At 43.3% G+C, this 15,514-nt stretch overlaps 1 protein-coding gene across 1 annotated transcript in view; it reads left to right on the top strand.

Annotated features, from left to right (window-relative positions):
• The window catches only part of LOC144491379 (uncharacterized), a 448,762-nt gene extending 434,480 nt beyond the window's left edge, over positions 1-14,282 (top strand). The window contains exon 15 of the mRNA XM_078209111.1: positions 7,185-14,282. Within this exon, the coding sequence (XP_078065237.1) occupies positions 7,185-7,345 (161 nt within the window). The 3' untranslated portion in view covers positions 7,346-14,282. The remainder of the gene's footprint in view (positions 1-7,184) is intronic.
• The last annotated feature ends 1,232 nt before the right edge of the window (positions 14,283-15,514 follow it).

Raw genomic sequence — 15,514 nt, 5'->3', positions numbered from 1 at the left:
TATTTTCTTTCATCTCAACATGGCTCCTGAAGTCTTCCCATGGTGGATATTGATTCAGTTGGCATGGAAGATGGAAGAGCAAAGGGCATTTGTTGGGGCTATGGGGTGGCAGTAAGTTGACATGGAGGCCATTGTGCTGTGTAGTGGGCATAGGTTGGCATGGAGGGGCATTGGGAGTGGATAGTGGGGGGGGGGGGGCGGGTTGATGGAATGCAACTGGTGAGGTCTGGAGGGTCTATTATTTAACAACTGAGACAAAGTCCCAGAGCACCAAGGTGAATGATGAGAACAGCCCCTCGGCACTCAGCTGCTCCTGCGCTTGCTTGTGATCTATGTCAGAGAGAAAACTGGGTCATTTTTCGGGGTGGATGCGGTGAGCGTGGAAATTTTCCAACATACTATTTGCCTCAGAAGCGAAAATTATGTAGTCAAGTAAAGTTGAGTAATTTCCAATCCAGAAGAACTTCCAGCAAGAACAATAATTGAACCCAAAATAACCTCTTGATCGATGGGAATAACTTAACTCAATAAGTGAGCCTTCTAAGGAGAAGGTTAGCAGCTGAATATGACATTCAAACTTCAAATCTAAGAATTCCCATGAGTGATGCAGAAGAAATCCATTATTAAACAAAGCAAATCATCCACCGTCTTTTGTTAATTCCTGACTAGTGCAGGCTTTCACTGCAGTAATGGAGAAGTCAGTTTTACTCAGTAACTGAACACCTACATGAACCGATTTCTAGTTGGTTTAATGTCCTGTCTGTCATGTGTCATAAAATCATGAATTTGTGCTCTAAGAAAGGCTTTATTATCATATTACATACGCTTTGTAGAATACATTTTCTATCACACTACTTATTAATCCCAGATCCATTCCCCATCTGCCTGAACAATGTTCACAGTGCCTTCCCATCATTCCCTTTTCACCCTCCACCCCTCTCCCACCCCATTTTCTGACAGACGTCAGATCTCAGTCACTTAAGGACACTTGTGCACACCATTGATGTGGCCCACTGATTGTATCTTTCTGGAGTTGACTCTGAGCAAAGCAGAACAGTTAAATGTTATCAGAGCCACTCTTTGTTCATTTCTCGTTAAAAAAAATTCCCAATGGGGTGTTGTCAAAATTTCTTTTCAATTATTTAAGTGAATGCATCTTTGTTCTTGGAATAGGGGTGTTGCAGGCAAAGCTGGTATTTATTTTCCATTCCTGGTTGGCCTGAGAAGGTGGTGATGCAATTGAATAGAGATATGGCAAGTCACTTCAGGTTAAGGATTGTATTTTATGGCAGATCTGGGGATCTTGCCTGCTGGCTGGAGGACTGGCAGTGAAGAAACCGTGTTCCTCCTCCAAGATGGCCTTCACCCAAATTAAGTGCTACTCAGGCACTTAAGTAGCCAGCAGCAGGCCTTCCCCAGGGGCGGTGGTCCCACTTACCAAGAGCTGTTGAAAAATCAGTGGCCAGCAACCTAAGCCACAGGTAAGTAATAGCAGCAGAGATTTTGCAGGGTGTGAATCCCTGCGAGAGGGATGTGGCGGGCTTAGCAGTGTGGGCGGTGTTGTGCCTCTCATTAGTCCCCGAAACCCTTTCCCAATGTCATGTCCCTCAGTCACTGAGTGTCTGAAGAAGAGACCCTCCCCCATCCCCCAGGAGACCACCAACTGGTTGCACAGTTTCACATGTTGTGCACATTGTATGTCAACAGGCCTGCCCACCACTGGGTTATCAGCAGTGGCACGATGATACTCTTACATGGTCGTTAGTTGCCCACATACGGGCATCAATTCATGGTTGGGGCGGGGGGGGGGGGGGGGGGGGGAGTCTGACTACAGGCCTTCCCACCCTGACTTAATTCTGGTGGAGGGGCTCAGACATAGAAACTAGAAGCAGGAGTAGGCCATTTGGCCCTTCGAGCCTGCTCCGCCTTTCATTTTGGTCAGGCCTTTCTCAATTTACACTCATTCATACAATAATCTGTCTTCCTATTTTTGCTATCAAAGTGGATGACCTCACATTTATCCACATTGTACTCCATCTGCCATGCATATGCCCACTCTCACAGCCTGTCTAAATCACGCTGAAGCATTTCTGCATCCTCCTCACAGCTCACTCTCCCACCCGACTTTGTATTATCTGCAAATCTGGAGACAATACATTTAGTTCCCGCGTCCAAATCTTTAACATATAATGTGAACAGTTGGGGTTCCTGTGATACCCCACTAGTCCCTGCCTGCCAATCGGAAAAATACCCATTTATGCCAACTCTTTGCTTCCTATCTGCTAACCAGCTTTTTATCCATCTCAAGACACTACCCGCAATCCCATGCGCTTTAACTTTACATAGTAGTCTGCTATGTGAGACCTAGTCGAAAGCCTTCTGAAACTCTAAATAAACCACATTCACAGGTTCTCCTCAGTCAACTCTACTAGTTACATCCTCAAAAATTCCAATAGATTCATCAAGCATGATTTCCCCTTTGCAAATCCATGTTGACTTTGTCTGATTATACCACTGCTTTCCAAATGCTGAGCTATGAAATCCCTGATCATGGAGTCTGGCAACTTCCCCGGTACCAATGTTAAGCTCACTGGTGTCTAGTTTCCTGTTTTCACTCTATTTCCTTTTTTGAATAGCTGGCTTACGTAAGCTATCCTCCAATCTGTAAGAACCTGTCCAAAGTCCAAAGAATTTTGGAAAATGACCAGCACTGGATCTACTATTTCCAGGGCCACTTCCTTCATTACTTTGGTGCGAAAATTATTAGGCACGTGAGATTTATCCATCTTCAATCCCATCAATTTTCCTCAAACCATTTCTCTACTAATACTGCTGCTAATCAGCTCATCATTAAAAGTTGTTTGTCTCAGAACTTCTGGTACATTATTCATGTCTTCCTTTGTGAAGACAGAAGCAAAGTACGAATTTAGTTCCTCGGCCATTTCTTTGTTTCCTGTTATGAATTCTCCCATTGCTGACTGTAAGGGGTCTATGTTAGTTTTTGTCAATCTTCTCTTTACATACCTATAGAAACGTCTACAGTCAGTTTTTTATGTTCCCTGCTAGCTTATTTTCATACTTTATTTTCCCTTCTTAAATCAATTCCTTGTCCTTCTTTGCTGAAGTTTAAACTGCTCCCAATCCTCAAGTCTATTGCTTTTTCTTGCCAATTTGTATGCTTCATCTTTGAATCTAATCCTATCTCTGATTTCCCTTGTAATCCCTGGTTTGGCCACAGTTCCCTTTCCACTGTTGCACCAAAGAGGAATAAATTACTTCTGGAGTTCACCTATTCATTCCTTAAATGCCTGTGATTGCCTGTGCATTGTCCTTCCTTTCAGTAAAGTTTCCCAGTCCATCATAGACAATTCCTGGGGACGATTCTCCTACAACAATTCTAACTGCCGAATTCACGTGAAAACTGGAATAACTCCCACCAATTTTTTTTTTGTGTGATTTTCAGAATGAACCTCCCACACTCTCAGCAATGTAGAGTGCCCTAGCGAGATTCACTCTAAAAATCAGAAGGTGGGGTCTATTCCTGCTGGAGAAGCTGGCAGCATAGTGCTGAGTGGGCCACTGCACATGCGCCGATCTGTCAGAGCGGAGATTGGCGCATGAACAGTGGCCCCACACTGCTGGCCTCCTGATTGCTGGCCAGTCTCGCAACCCCGCATCGCTGCCCCTCTGACCCACCCCGTGATCACTGGCCTCCCGGACCTTTCCGGGCAAGCCCTGATGTTTCCTCCACCCCCCCCCCCCCCCCCAAAAAACCCGGATGGTCAGCTCTGATCACTGTCCTCCCTCTCTGTCACCAATTCCGAATGCAGAGTGGCAGCGGGACCCCCCCAACCCCCACTGATTGCCCTCATATAGGCCTTGTCCCCCCTGGGGTCCTGCCTCCTTGGCACTGCCCAATGCTTGGTGGGCAGTGTCAAGGTGTCCCTTGGGCAGTGCCAGGGGACCAGGCTGGCACTGCTCATGGGATACACCCTCCCTTACTCCAGACCTCCTGTGGGGACCTCAATGGCCTCTGTTCCCTCTGGCGGGGTCAGGCTGCTTGTTCCCTGTTAGTGGGGAGGTGTTGTAAACCCCACTGGAGGGAACCACTCCTGGCAGCGGGGGGGAGACGCTAGCGGGCCTGGAGACTTCAGCCCCGGGCCCGCTAATGATATTTAAATGCGGATTATAATATGGAAATCAGCTCTGCGCCGATTTCCAGTGCGGAGCTGATTATTCCAAAAACCTTGGAGCCGGAGAGGCGCGGAGGCTGTGATGCATTGAAGATCAGAACTGCATTGACCATACAGTCAATGCACTAAAAGCTGTGGAACAGCCTTGAGTTATCTCACCCTAGTTTCTTCAACATGCTCCGTAATCACTCTGCCTTACTACATCTGTCCTCACTCTCAAAAGCCTCCTTTTCTTTAACAGTGCCTTTGCTACTTCAGCTGACTGCTCTGACCACAAGTCTGGAATACCTTGCTACATTTGCTGAGTTAAAGGCACTGTACACATTGTTTATTTAAAGCTGGTCAAAGCCACAGGAAGACACTGCAATGTGACATGGTGCTTTGCCTTATAGGCACTTTATCAGCTGTATCTTTCTGTGCTTGTTCAGATACATTCACTTACAAGGCAGCTAGCTTCTGTTCTATGTAGTTTGGCAGTGACCATGTGAAGTCCAGGATCTGAAGCACACTACTGATGATAAACTGTAGGCTTTCCCCTTTAAAGCCAATGCTGAAATGCTGATAAGTGGGGAAGTGGTATAAATAATCAGATCAAGCAGCGGATAACTGTTTATAAATTATAGACAGTAACTCAAGTGCAATTAGCTGCTTGTAAGTTTCAGGTCAATGATTGGCATTCTTTTCACAATGTCTGGACTAGAGGAATGTTTGTTATGTGCAAAAAGAATATAGTCCTTATAATGTATGGACTTCCTGCACACTATTTGCTATGAAGTGATTTCTGAGTAAACTCTACATGTTGATCATATACTTATCTGGGTTGCTTTCTGCTATTTGTATGGAGTTTACATGGATTACATGTATAGTCATGTATAGTAAAGGTAACACTTGCTCGCCTGCATCTTTCTGATATATTCCCAGTATTGATAGTCCCAATCTTCACTCCATCACCACTTGCAAGAGGGCAGGATGGTCGGCTGGCATGGAGCACCTCCCTTTGTGTACATACCCACGCAAGTAAATTACCTCAACTGAGTTTTCTTCAACATTGCAAAATGACCTGCTATGACTGACAGTTGAGTTTGCTGAACTTCAGTCAATCGCAATACAGTTTAAATGACATTGCTGCTCATTTAAATGACAGTCACTGCACCCCGTGGGTATCCAGCGCACAGCCATTTGAGTTATTCAGCAGAAGTCTGAAAAAGGAAGGTTGTTGATTTGGTTAGAGCCAGTGCAAATTGAGTTCCAGGATGAATCTCGGTCATAATATTACATTCTGTAGGAAAGACCAAACAGGCTGAGGCTCCTTTCTCTCAAAAAGAGAATGCTGTGGGGCAACGTACCACCTATATTTTTTTGGACAGCAGAGGTGATTTGTTAAAGTATGCAGTCCCTTGCAGTTTTTTTTGTGTGACCATGCATATGTGTTAAAGGGGCCGTCTTATATAGAAACTTTTGGGTGTTTGCAAAACAGCCCAGCAGCTCAGAGGAACATTGCTGACGGGTGCTGTAATAGAGGTCATTAAGGTAAATGGAAAGATTTTGTGCACTTGTGGAAGAATCTAAAACTAGGGCTCATGAACATAAATAAATTCAGGAATGAAATCAGGAATAGTGGGGGGCAATTCTCCCATCCCACTTGAGCAGAGGCCATTTTGCGGGGTTCCCGCTGGGCGCCACTGCCTCCAGGTTTCTCCGGCAGTTGGATTTCCAGCGCCGTCAGCTTCGCAGAAGAAATCGGCGCAGAGCTGAATAAATTATTCAAATCCTCATCACCATTTCTTTTAAATATCATTAGCGGGCCCGGGACTGAAGTGTCCTCTTCGCCCTCCCCAACCAGGTGTGTTTCACTCCTGCGGGGTTTACCATAGCTCCACATCTGCGGGGAGCTGGCGGCCCAACCCCACTGGAGTGAAGGTTGACAATCGAGGCCCCTCAGAGGGTTGGGTGCTAGGAGGGGGTGCCCCTTGGGCATTGCCACCTTGGCAGTTCCAGCCTGGGCACCCTGGCACTGGCCAAGGGGCAAAATGCCAATGCTTTGGGCATTGGGCAGTGCTAAGGGGGTGGGGCCTATGGGGGCATTTGGTGGGGGTGGGGGGGGGGGGGTCCCACTGCCATTCTGCACCCGGGCTGAATGACAGAGGGAGAGAGGTCAGCGATTGAGGCTGGGCATTGTGGAGGGGGGGTTAAGGGAACTGGGGCAGGTCCGGGTGATTGGGGTGGGGTGGGGGTACAGCGAGGAGGGGAGGGTTGGGGTGGGGTGGGGGTCGAGGCTGGCCCGGGCATGTTCGGGCGCCAGCGATCGGGGAGGGGAGGGGCGCATGGCCGGCGATGCAGAGATCCCGGGGCACCCCTGGAATTGGGGGGGCGTGCCGGTAAAATTCCAGCCTTAAAATTTTTTGCCCCCAGTGTCTTTACTCAGAGAGTGGTTAGAATGTGAGGCTCAGCTTGCACATGGAGTAGATAGAGGATAGATGAGATGAATAACATGGATACATTTAAGGGCAAACTAGATAGGTACATAAGGGGTCAAAGAAAAGCAGGATATGCCAACAGGATTAGATGAAGCACGTAGGGAGAAGACTTTTGTGGAGCTTTAACACCAGCATAGACTATTGGGCTAAATGACCTGTTTCTGTGCAGTAAATTCTAGACAAAAACAAATTCTAATTCTTTACAATTTATACAAATGGCAACAGATCTTATGGTGCCGTTGTTATGGAGACAGCATCCATTAAATTCACAATGTCAAAGAAATGTTTGACCTTATATTACTTCGCTCATTTAAGAGAATTACAACTAAGTTTGGCTACAAATAATACAGAAAGAAACAAGTCAACTGCAGCCATGAACCATTTTCAACCTTGGACCAACAAATGTTAAAGACATAAGATGGAATAAGTTCAAACTTGAATTGAGGTTTAAAAACCAAAGCTGCATATATCCTCCTGTGTAAATTCTAACGACTGTTTCTCTTCTTTGTCTCAGCTGTCACCAGGCCTTACTACGACTTTCTGACATTACGGCAGAAACATCCAATGCTGCCCTCAACCATCCCCCAACAGCAGGTCTACATGCTCGCTGAGCCCAAACGCAAACCTTCTAATTTCTGGCAGAACATTGGGAGACTGACACCATTCAAGAAGTGAAGGGACAGCTTAGTGAACACGATTAAATACCTATCCAAGGGAGCACTTTAGCGACCAGTTGCAATCAGAATGAACGCCTGCTCTGTCACGCACACCAACATGAGCTGTATGTACCACTACATGATGGCAATCTCCTCACTGGGAGGTGATGGCATATCCTGCGTCCAGTAACCTTTACAGCCGGAGCACACTGCCCAAAGCTGACCATCAACAGTGCCAGCAGGAGAGTTGCCTAAATATATATTCACATCGATAACTACAGTCAAGTTCAATGTTCCCTCTGAATCCCGCAAAATAAACTTTTTGTTTTCTATTTCGATTGGAAAGCATCATGAGTTTTAAAAGAGGGAAGACGCATCCAACGTACGGAGACTAGATTTTTACTGAGTGGTTCGATGTATTTGTAAAACTGCAGGCATCAGGAAACAGCAAAACTACTGTAAACAAACAAGTTTCCGAAAGCTCCTCGATTACAGCAATTTGGCTTTCCTCTGTGTTTTCACTGGAATGAAACACTGTGTGCCTATGTGCAAGGGATGCAAACTATTTAAAATAGTCGATGAATTTGAATCGTGCTATTCAAAACCTTCTTGCCAATCTTTTAGTCAAGAAAATGCCAAATTAAATGTGCAAAACTAAAATATTTGGTGTTCCTAAGTTGCAAACAGTTGCTGGGCTACGGTTTAAGTTAGTGCCAGCAATGCCGAGGTAGAAGCAGCATCCACACTTAAACCATGGGTCTACAATCGTTCCTTTCATCTCTGGTGCTCAGGCTTTAACCCATTGCAGGTGGGTGGGGGTGAAGATCTCTCCCCTCTTACATCTGCACAGGGTCCCTGAGCAAAACTAGGTCATGCAGTGAAGTCAGCACTGCTCTCATATTTGACACTGAAATAAAGATAGTGTGTGGTCACCTCCTCAGATATTTACAGTATTACCTTTGTCACAAGAATAAAAGATAAGGTTGAGTTTAATCAGTGTATGGGAGGAGAGAGTGACACGCCAAATTGTTATGTGCTAATGTTTATAAATGAGTTGTGTAAATATTAACAAAATGATTTATTTATGTACATTGAATTTATTGTATTTGCTGTTTGGCTTCTCCACATTCTTTCCGGTACAAATGCCTTATTAAGGAATGCACTTACCCAATTGCTTGTTTCTTTTCCTCTGGTGTGGAAGCGATTTTACTTCAAAGTAATGCATTTCTATTTTTCTCCCAAGAAAACATTTAAAAGATTGTTTTGAGAAAGGTAATGATTTTAGTCATTTGTTTGGAGTGGCGGTAAGATTGGATAAGGCAGTTGCACAGTTCACTGCCCTGCCTTCTAGCGAGATTTCTGAGCTTAGGGCACAACTTCCTGTGAAGAAACATTGGTTTATTGGACAAATTTCTCAACTCAAATGCTGTAAATATAAATAGCAAATGAACACAATGGAACGAATTTGAGCACAGGACAATGAAAGCAGCAGTTGATCATAAGGCTCTGTTGTGAATGTTACCAAGATTTTCAGTGAAAACCATCCATTCAGCTGTAAAACACCACACACCCCGGACCAGAAATAATACAATAGATTACGAGTTCCACCAATATTTTGCATTATCCATTTAAAAGGCCAACAGAATAATTGTTCAGCCACTTTAATTAAAAATAACTCTGTAGCTGAAATGCATTGATGTAAATAAAATATCACTTGATAACCAAACAAATTCTAGTTAAAAGGGAAGGAAAATCAAGGGAAATAATCCTCCCCCTCCCCATGATAAATAGGAAAATAAAATATTCACATCCCCATTATTATTGTTTTTATTGTTGTAGCCCTACTCCCTTTCTGCAAGACCACTTGGCAGGTGTGGTCCACGGCGACTATGCACTTGTGGCCTGGGTTAGTCCCTTTTCCAATGGTGGGGTCTGCAATTTTAAAATGGATCAAAGCTTTGGAACCACGAATGCCAAAGCACAAGCTGAGAGGTTGACTTGCAGTTCCTATCATTTGCAATGGAGTAGCTCTGTGACCAGCATGAGCACTGCCATTGGTGATATGAATAGAGTAACTCAGCAGGGAGAGGGGCCAACTCAAGGGACTCCACATGCCCAGTAACATTGAGTGTGCTGCAAAAACAACAAATAAAATGCCAGTGTTATTTGTCTCTGCTTTTCCTTGAAAAACCATTTAGTGATTAATCCCCCCTCGCCCATTGGGGCTAAAATACTCCCAGATATATTTCACCAGGACCCAAACAACTGGCGATTATTGGATCCAAGTTTCCACTGCAGGCACAGTGCCAATGCAGTACAATTAATGAACTGTTTCAATTAACAATAAAAAGAGAAGGCAAGTTTACTGGGAGAACATCCTATTCTAACTTCTCAGTCTGTTCTGTTAAATGTTGGCATAGCTTTATCTGTGACTTTCTATCTTTTTGTTTTAAATCCCCTTAGAGATTAACCTTTGATATTTCTGCTTCCCTCCAAAGCTACTCCAGGAAGCGGCCCCATTAACTAAAATGGGAGCTAGCCTTTCAGAATGATGAGGGGCGGGTTAGAACTGCTGAGCTCTGACCGCAGCAGCGAGTGTTTGTTCCAGCCCCCCTCCACTCCTATCAATTTGGATTAGTCCCCAGTAACTCCATCCCAGGCCCTGGTTGCCCCTCAAGCCAATGGTATTCTTTGATGACACAGGAGAGCTGATAGCTGGTATTCAAAATTATAAGGAGCTTTTGTAAGGTAAATAAAGGAAAAATAATTTCCGCTTGTCAGAGAGCATCAATGTAATTAATTATTATCGCCTAAAGAGTGAAGAGGTTATGAGGGTTGCTTTTACATAGCTGGCTTGTTAGGACATGGGACGCCCTACTCAAAACAGCAGTGAAAGCAGAAATAATCACAATTTTTTATTAAAAAGTGGACGAAAATTTGAAAAAGGAAGGGATAACGAGCAAGTGCAGGGAAAGGACAGTGACGAGTTTTATCAAGGAGCCAGAATACAGACTGTGAGCACGATGGCCACCTTCTGTGCGATTACATTTAATAGTTCCAGGAGGGGTTATGAACAATACCAATTACTGAAGGGGAAAGTTGAAATGCTAAATATTGGCCTCCATATTAAACAGAGAGAAATTTACATATTTAAAGGGAAAGCGCTTTGTACCCCTTGAACTTCCCTCCCATTACAACTTATTCTAATACAATGGCGACACTCAATTCAGTCCTGCTCAAATGCAGACAAGCTCCTGATTCAGAGGTTTGTCCTCTCAGTCTGTTTCACACTCGGCTTTTCTCGTACCTTATATTCCCAGTGGATGAGCTTGCCCCACCACATCCCGCTTCTAATTTTTGACCATATTATCCAGTCTGGGGCCAAACTACCTGATGAAATGCCAATGGATAGATTTTCAACCTGACGCGCAGGCCATACATCATCCGATTGTTATAGAAGTCCCCCATTTTAACCTTCAGTGATTTGTAAGAAAAAATGGTAAGCTTTTTGATGACAGGCAGCCTATCCACAATGATAATTTTCCCACCCAGGTGTCGAATTGAAAGGATCTTTAAAAAAACTCCAAAAAGAATCTCATTCCTCAGAAGTTTTGGTCATATGCACAAAGTAAATATAAAATCTCAACCATTTGTAGTATAGTAATAGTCTCTGGCAGGAGACAAATTAATCAGAACATTTTCATATCGATGTGCAGCAGGTTCTGCATACACAGTGTGAATCCTCTACCTCCTCCCCCAACCCACTCCAAACAAACATCCCGTCCCATGTCCATCTTTAGATGGGACAAAATGTAGCTCGCCACCCAACTTCAAGTTTGGTCCCGAGGGAATACTTGAGGATATCTTGTGCTGTTTAAATAAATCAATTGTTTATCCAACATCACCACCAAACACCCTCAGATCTCACCTTAAGGACACATCATGCCCACACTACAAAGCTGAGACATGTCAGGATTTCATGTAAACCACTAGGTATTTGGCTCAGGTCAAAGTCCACCTACTATATTTCACAAGATTGCCTTGTGCATCTACCTTGGATGTGCAGCTTCTAGATTTTTTTTTTAAATGGTGGGAATAAATTACAAATTTTCACCACTATATCAATGCAAGTTCCTTCCTCCCTAAAGGCTGCTTTACATTCCCGACATTTGCCACAGTTAAAAGATACTCCTGTCATGCATCTGCTGAACTGTAAAAATCTACTTTCTTACTTGGGAATGAGTATCACTAACTGAAAACCTTTCAAAGACACAATACATTAGAATGAAACCTTTGATCTCACCTGTGTTTCACTAAAGGATAGTGCAGTGTAAACTGAGGTGCTGAATAATTTAAAGTGGTTTCCTCAGAATGTTAGACGCTTAAAGCTTTTAACCATTGGTGTTATGTTAAGCCATCACATGCTGAACCTTGGCCTATTGGGATGAGCAAGAATGCTCTAGCTCTCAGCAAAATGAAATGCATTTAGATACACATTTTTGAAACATTACACTAATTTGCCTCATGACTATGTTTTCGAATGGCAAATGTGATTGAATTTAAGAGCACAGAATGATCCTGCTTTATTTCTTTAAATTACATTAGTAAATTTATAATAGCTTTTCAAATACACCTTATTTAATTAATATTGCCAAGGATTAACAGGAATGACTCTTGAAAAATAAAATTGATTTAATATTGTTTGAAAACAATATGCACGGCGGCACAGTGGTTAGCACTGCTGCCTCATAGCACCAGGAACCCAGGTTCAATTCCCGGTTTGGGTCACTGTCTGTGTGGAGTCTGCACGTTCTCCCCATGTCTCTGCGTGGCTTTCCTCTGGGTGCTCCGGTTTCCTCCCATAGTCCGAAAGATGTACTGGTTAGGCCATGCAAAATTCTCCCTCAGTGTACCCAAACAGGCACCGGAGTGTGGCGACTAGGGGATTTTCACAGTAACTTCAATGCAGTGTTAATGCCTACTTGTGACACCAATAAATAAACTTTAAAACTTTAAAACTTTATTTCCTGTACAGCCTAATGGCAGATAGTTCAAACTATAGCTAACCCATTTATATATTTTTTGAATGTTGCAACTATAAGGTAGAACCACTTCTAATGAGATGAATTTCATGAAAAATCAACTCACTAACCTTGGTTAACAATTTGAAGGTGACAATTTGATTGATTACACTTTTGTGCTTTGATCTTTGATTCAAGTCCACATTCACAGGACACTCCAATATGGCAGGTGATGTTAACTAGCTAATCTCATCACTACTGACCAGCAAGCTGGACCGAAACACACACAAACCTTTCATCTCATTTCATCCAAAGTCCTCCCTCAGAAATAAATATTTTTTTAAAAACCCAACTTTTTAACTGGCCAAGTTTACAGTGCCATGAGCTTTTGGTACCACGGTGTACAGCACAACATACTCCATAGTTACAAGTACTGCCTTGTTTTTGTCTTTATCTCCTCATGGAAAGTGAGAGACAGAATTTCATTTTAGTTCCCTTTCTCACCAAAAGTCTGCTATCTAATTGCACTGTGATATAACAGTTGGCACCATCCTATAGAAGACATGATGGGGTACATCCAAACTTTGTATAAGAGATATAAAATGGATGATAGCAAGTCAACATTCCATTTGATAACTCTTCCTTTCTTTAGTTGCATTGAATCCAGAGAGAAATGAGACGAGCAGCTGATTCACTCAGCCATTGTACACTATTGCACAAAGTCAGGAGTTGGCTCATTTTCTTTTTTTCAGCAACATTTTATGGGGTTAATCCTCTGTTAGCTAAATGTAAGTTCATTCATTCAGATTGCCTGACTGAAGGCAATGTAGGATTTTACACTCTGACTCCCACAGTGGAACCTCCCTGTTGCAAGCAAAGCTGCAGAATCACTGAATACAAGGCTTTCAAAACTTTGCTTAATATTTCTAGCAACTGGGCTCTGAGCTCCTCAATAGGCCTGGTCCTTCACTGGTGTTGTCACAAGCGTTATTGTTCAAGGGCTTTTTTGGAAACAAAATGTATCCCACTGTCTTTTTATCCATTTTTGTGCAAGCATCTCTGTTCTTGATTTACAGCAGTGATATGTAGCCTGTTTTTGTATCCTGCATTTAAATACCAGATAAAACCACTGAACTTGGTTCAATGAAAAAGGGTTGTGCTTAAACCAATTCTATGTTAATGTACAAAAAGGTAAAGCACTTTAAGTTGAGCTGATTTACAATGATCTAGTTCGGATCAATGAATTACAATGAATTGACGTTCTACAGTCTGTACACTGCATACGAATGAGCCCACTGTTGTCATGAGACTGCTTTTTAAGTACAACCTGTGGAAGCTCAGGTGTTACGTGAGATGTGCCATGCCATGGCAAAAAGCATGTAGCACTGTGTTGTTTTATATGTGGTACCTATTTATACCGTTTGAGAATGATAGAAAAATCAAGAATGCCAAGCTTCCTAAAGGCCCTGCAATTGGAAGCAGTAAGAGTTGGCGATGACCTGTGAAGGTCAAAAGATACCAGTTTGTGTTCCTACACATGGGGGTAACCTTCTATTCTGCTGCCTGTGGCTCTGGAACAACCATCAGCATTATAATGTTTTAACAGTATTTTTGAAATCTATGGTGTAGCTTTCAAATTACTACAGTACTAATACGATCAGTCCATTCTCTGCCGCCAAGATTGGTTGTAATTTTTTTGTACATACTTCTCTCTTATGATTTGTCAACCAGTTTTGTAGTTCTTATGTTCCAGGAGGAACTGAGTTTTAGGGACCCAGTTTTTATTTCTTTTGATTTGTGTGCTAAACACTTGTGATATGCAAGTAGACTTTGCTGAACAATACATGACAGTGTTTGTATAAATTCTCTCTTTGTACGTGGATGGTTGTTTACATAAGCACTTCAAGCACGATATGGGGAATAAAATGTTTTCATTGTGTCAAAGAATTATTGCTTGGTATTTACAGCCCGAATCAGTGCATATAACTGCATTTTAATAATTTGCTGCTCATTCTAACATTCTCGCCAAAATGGCTCTGGAATTCACACCAATGTGCTTATCTTCATTACAACATATTTTGGAAATTTAGATGAATGACAGAAAATACTGGAATTGCATAGCAATCCAATCAGCACCCAAATGAGAAGTGAAGGTTTATCAAAGGAGAATCTCTGCAAAAACTGAAATATCAGTTTGGGGGCGGGGAGGCCCGATCGTTCTCTGGTGGGTGGGGAGCTAATTCTGTCCCATCACATTTCTAATTCTGATCATTCCTGTTATAAATGCTACTTAGATTATATTTCACTTGCCATGAATGTTTTTTTTTCCCCCTACACCAGCAAGTTCAGAAGAAGTAGAAATGATCTTATTACCTTTTCCCAAATTATCTTGGAAATGCAGCTCTTAGAATTTACTGCAAGTTGGCTGTTGCTAAACACAATTCCAAAGGTTGTTGAATCAAGCAACAGTTATTTGTACATGCACCTATATGTTTCATTACACAACTTCAATAAAGGCCTGGATGTGTACCTCGGTGGATCTTGCAAGTACAGGCAGCAGAGAGAAGGGATTCCACAGCTATAATAGTGCACGTGCACTTAATTAGTGAAACTGTCAAAATACTCGGCTGTGAGTACGTGAAATATACTGGGAGGGAGACCAGATGGATCTCTGGTTGGGGGAGCGGAGGGGCACAGAGGGGTCTGCTGCCACTCTGCAGGCGATCAGTGGGGGGAAAGGGGGCAGGGGTCACGATTGGTCTGGGTAGCGAGGGGGGGGGTGGATAAGGGGGGCAGTTATGTTCTGGGGGTGGGGTGATGTCTGTGGGGGTCATCGCTCCCGCTTTTTGCTCCTGAGCTGCTTTATTCGCTTTTTGCGGCCCGGAAGCAATGTGACAGGGGCACGTTTTTCAAATTTTTTTTCCTCACTGCCCATGCACAGTTCAAAGCTCCGATCGGAGCTGCAGTGATTCGGGCATGGTAAGCCCCGCCCACAGCGCGATTCAGACTCGCAATTTTATTTTCAGGCTAAGTGCCTATGGGGGCGCCTGAAAGCAGATTTCCAAGTCGGATCTGAATTGCGCCCAGGTTCAGCACTTAGAATGAAAATGGTAAAATCGGGTCCTGTGTCAGTTGTTTTATCCTCTCTAAATTTGACTAGTTTAACC

Source organism: Mustelus asterias, chromosome 3 (assembly GCF_964213995.1).
Source record: "Mustelus asterias chromosome 3, sMusAst1.hap1.1, whole genome shotgun sequence".
NCBI classification, from domain to species: domain Eukaryota; kingdom Metazoa; phylum Chordata; class Chondrichthyes; order Carcharhiniformes; family Triakidae; genus Mustelus; species Mustelus asterias.
Note: the sequence above shows the minus strand (reverse complement) of the source record. Positions and strands in the feature narration are given on the sequence as shown.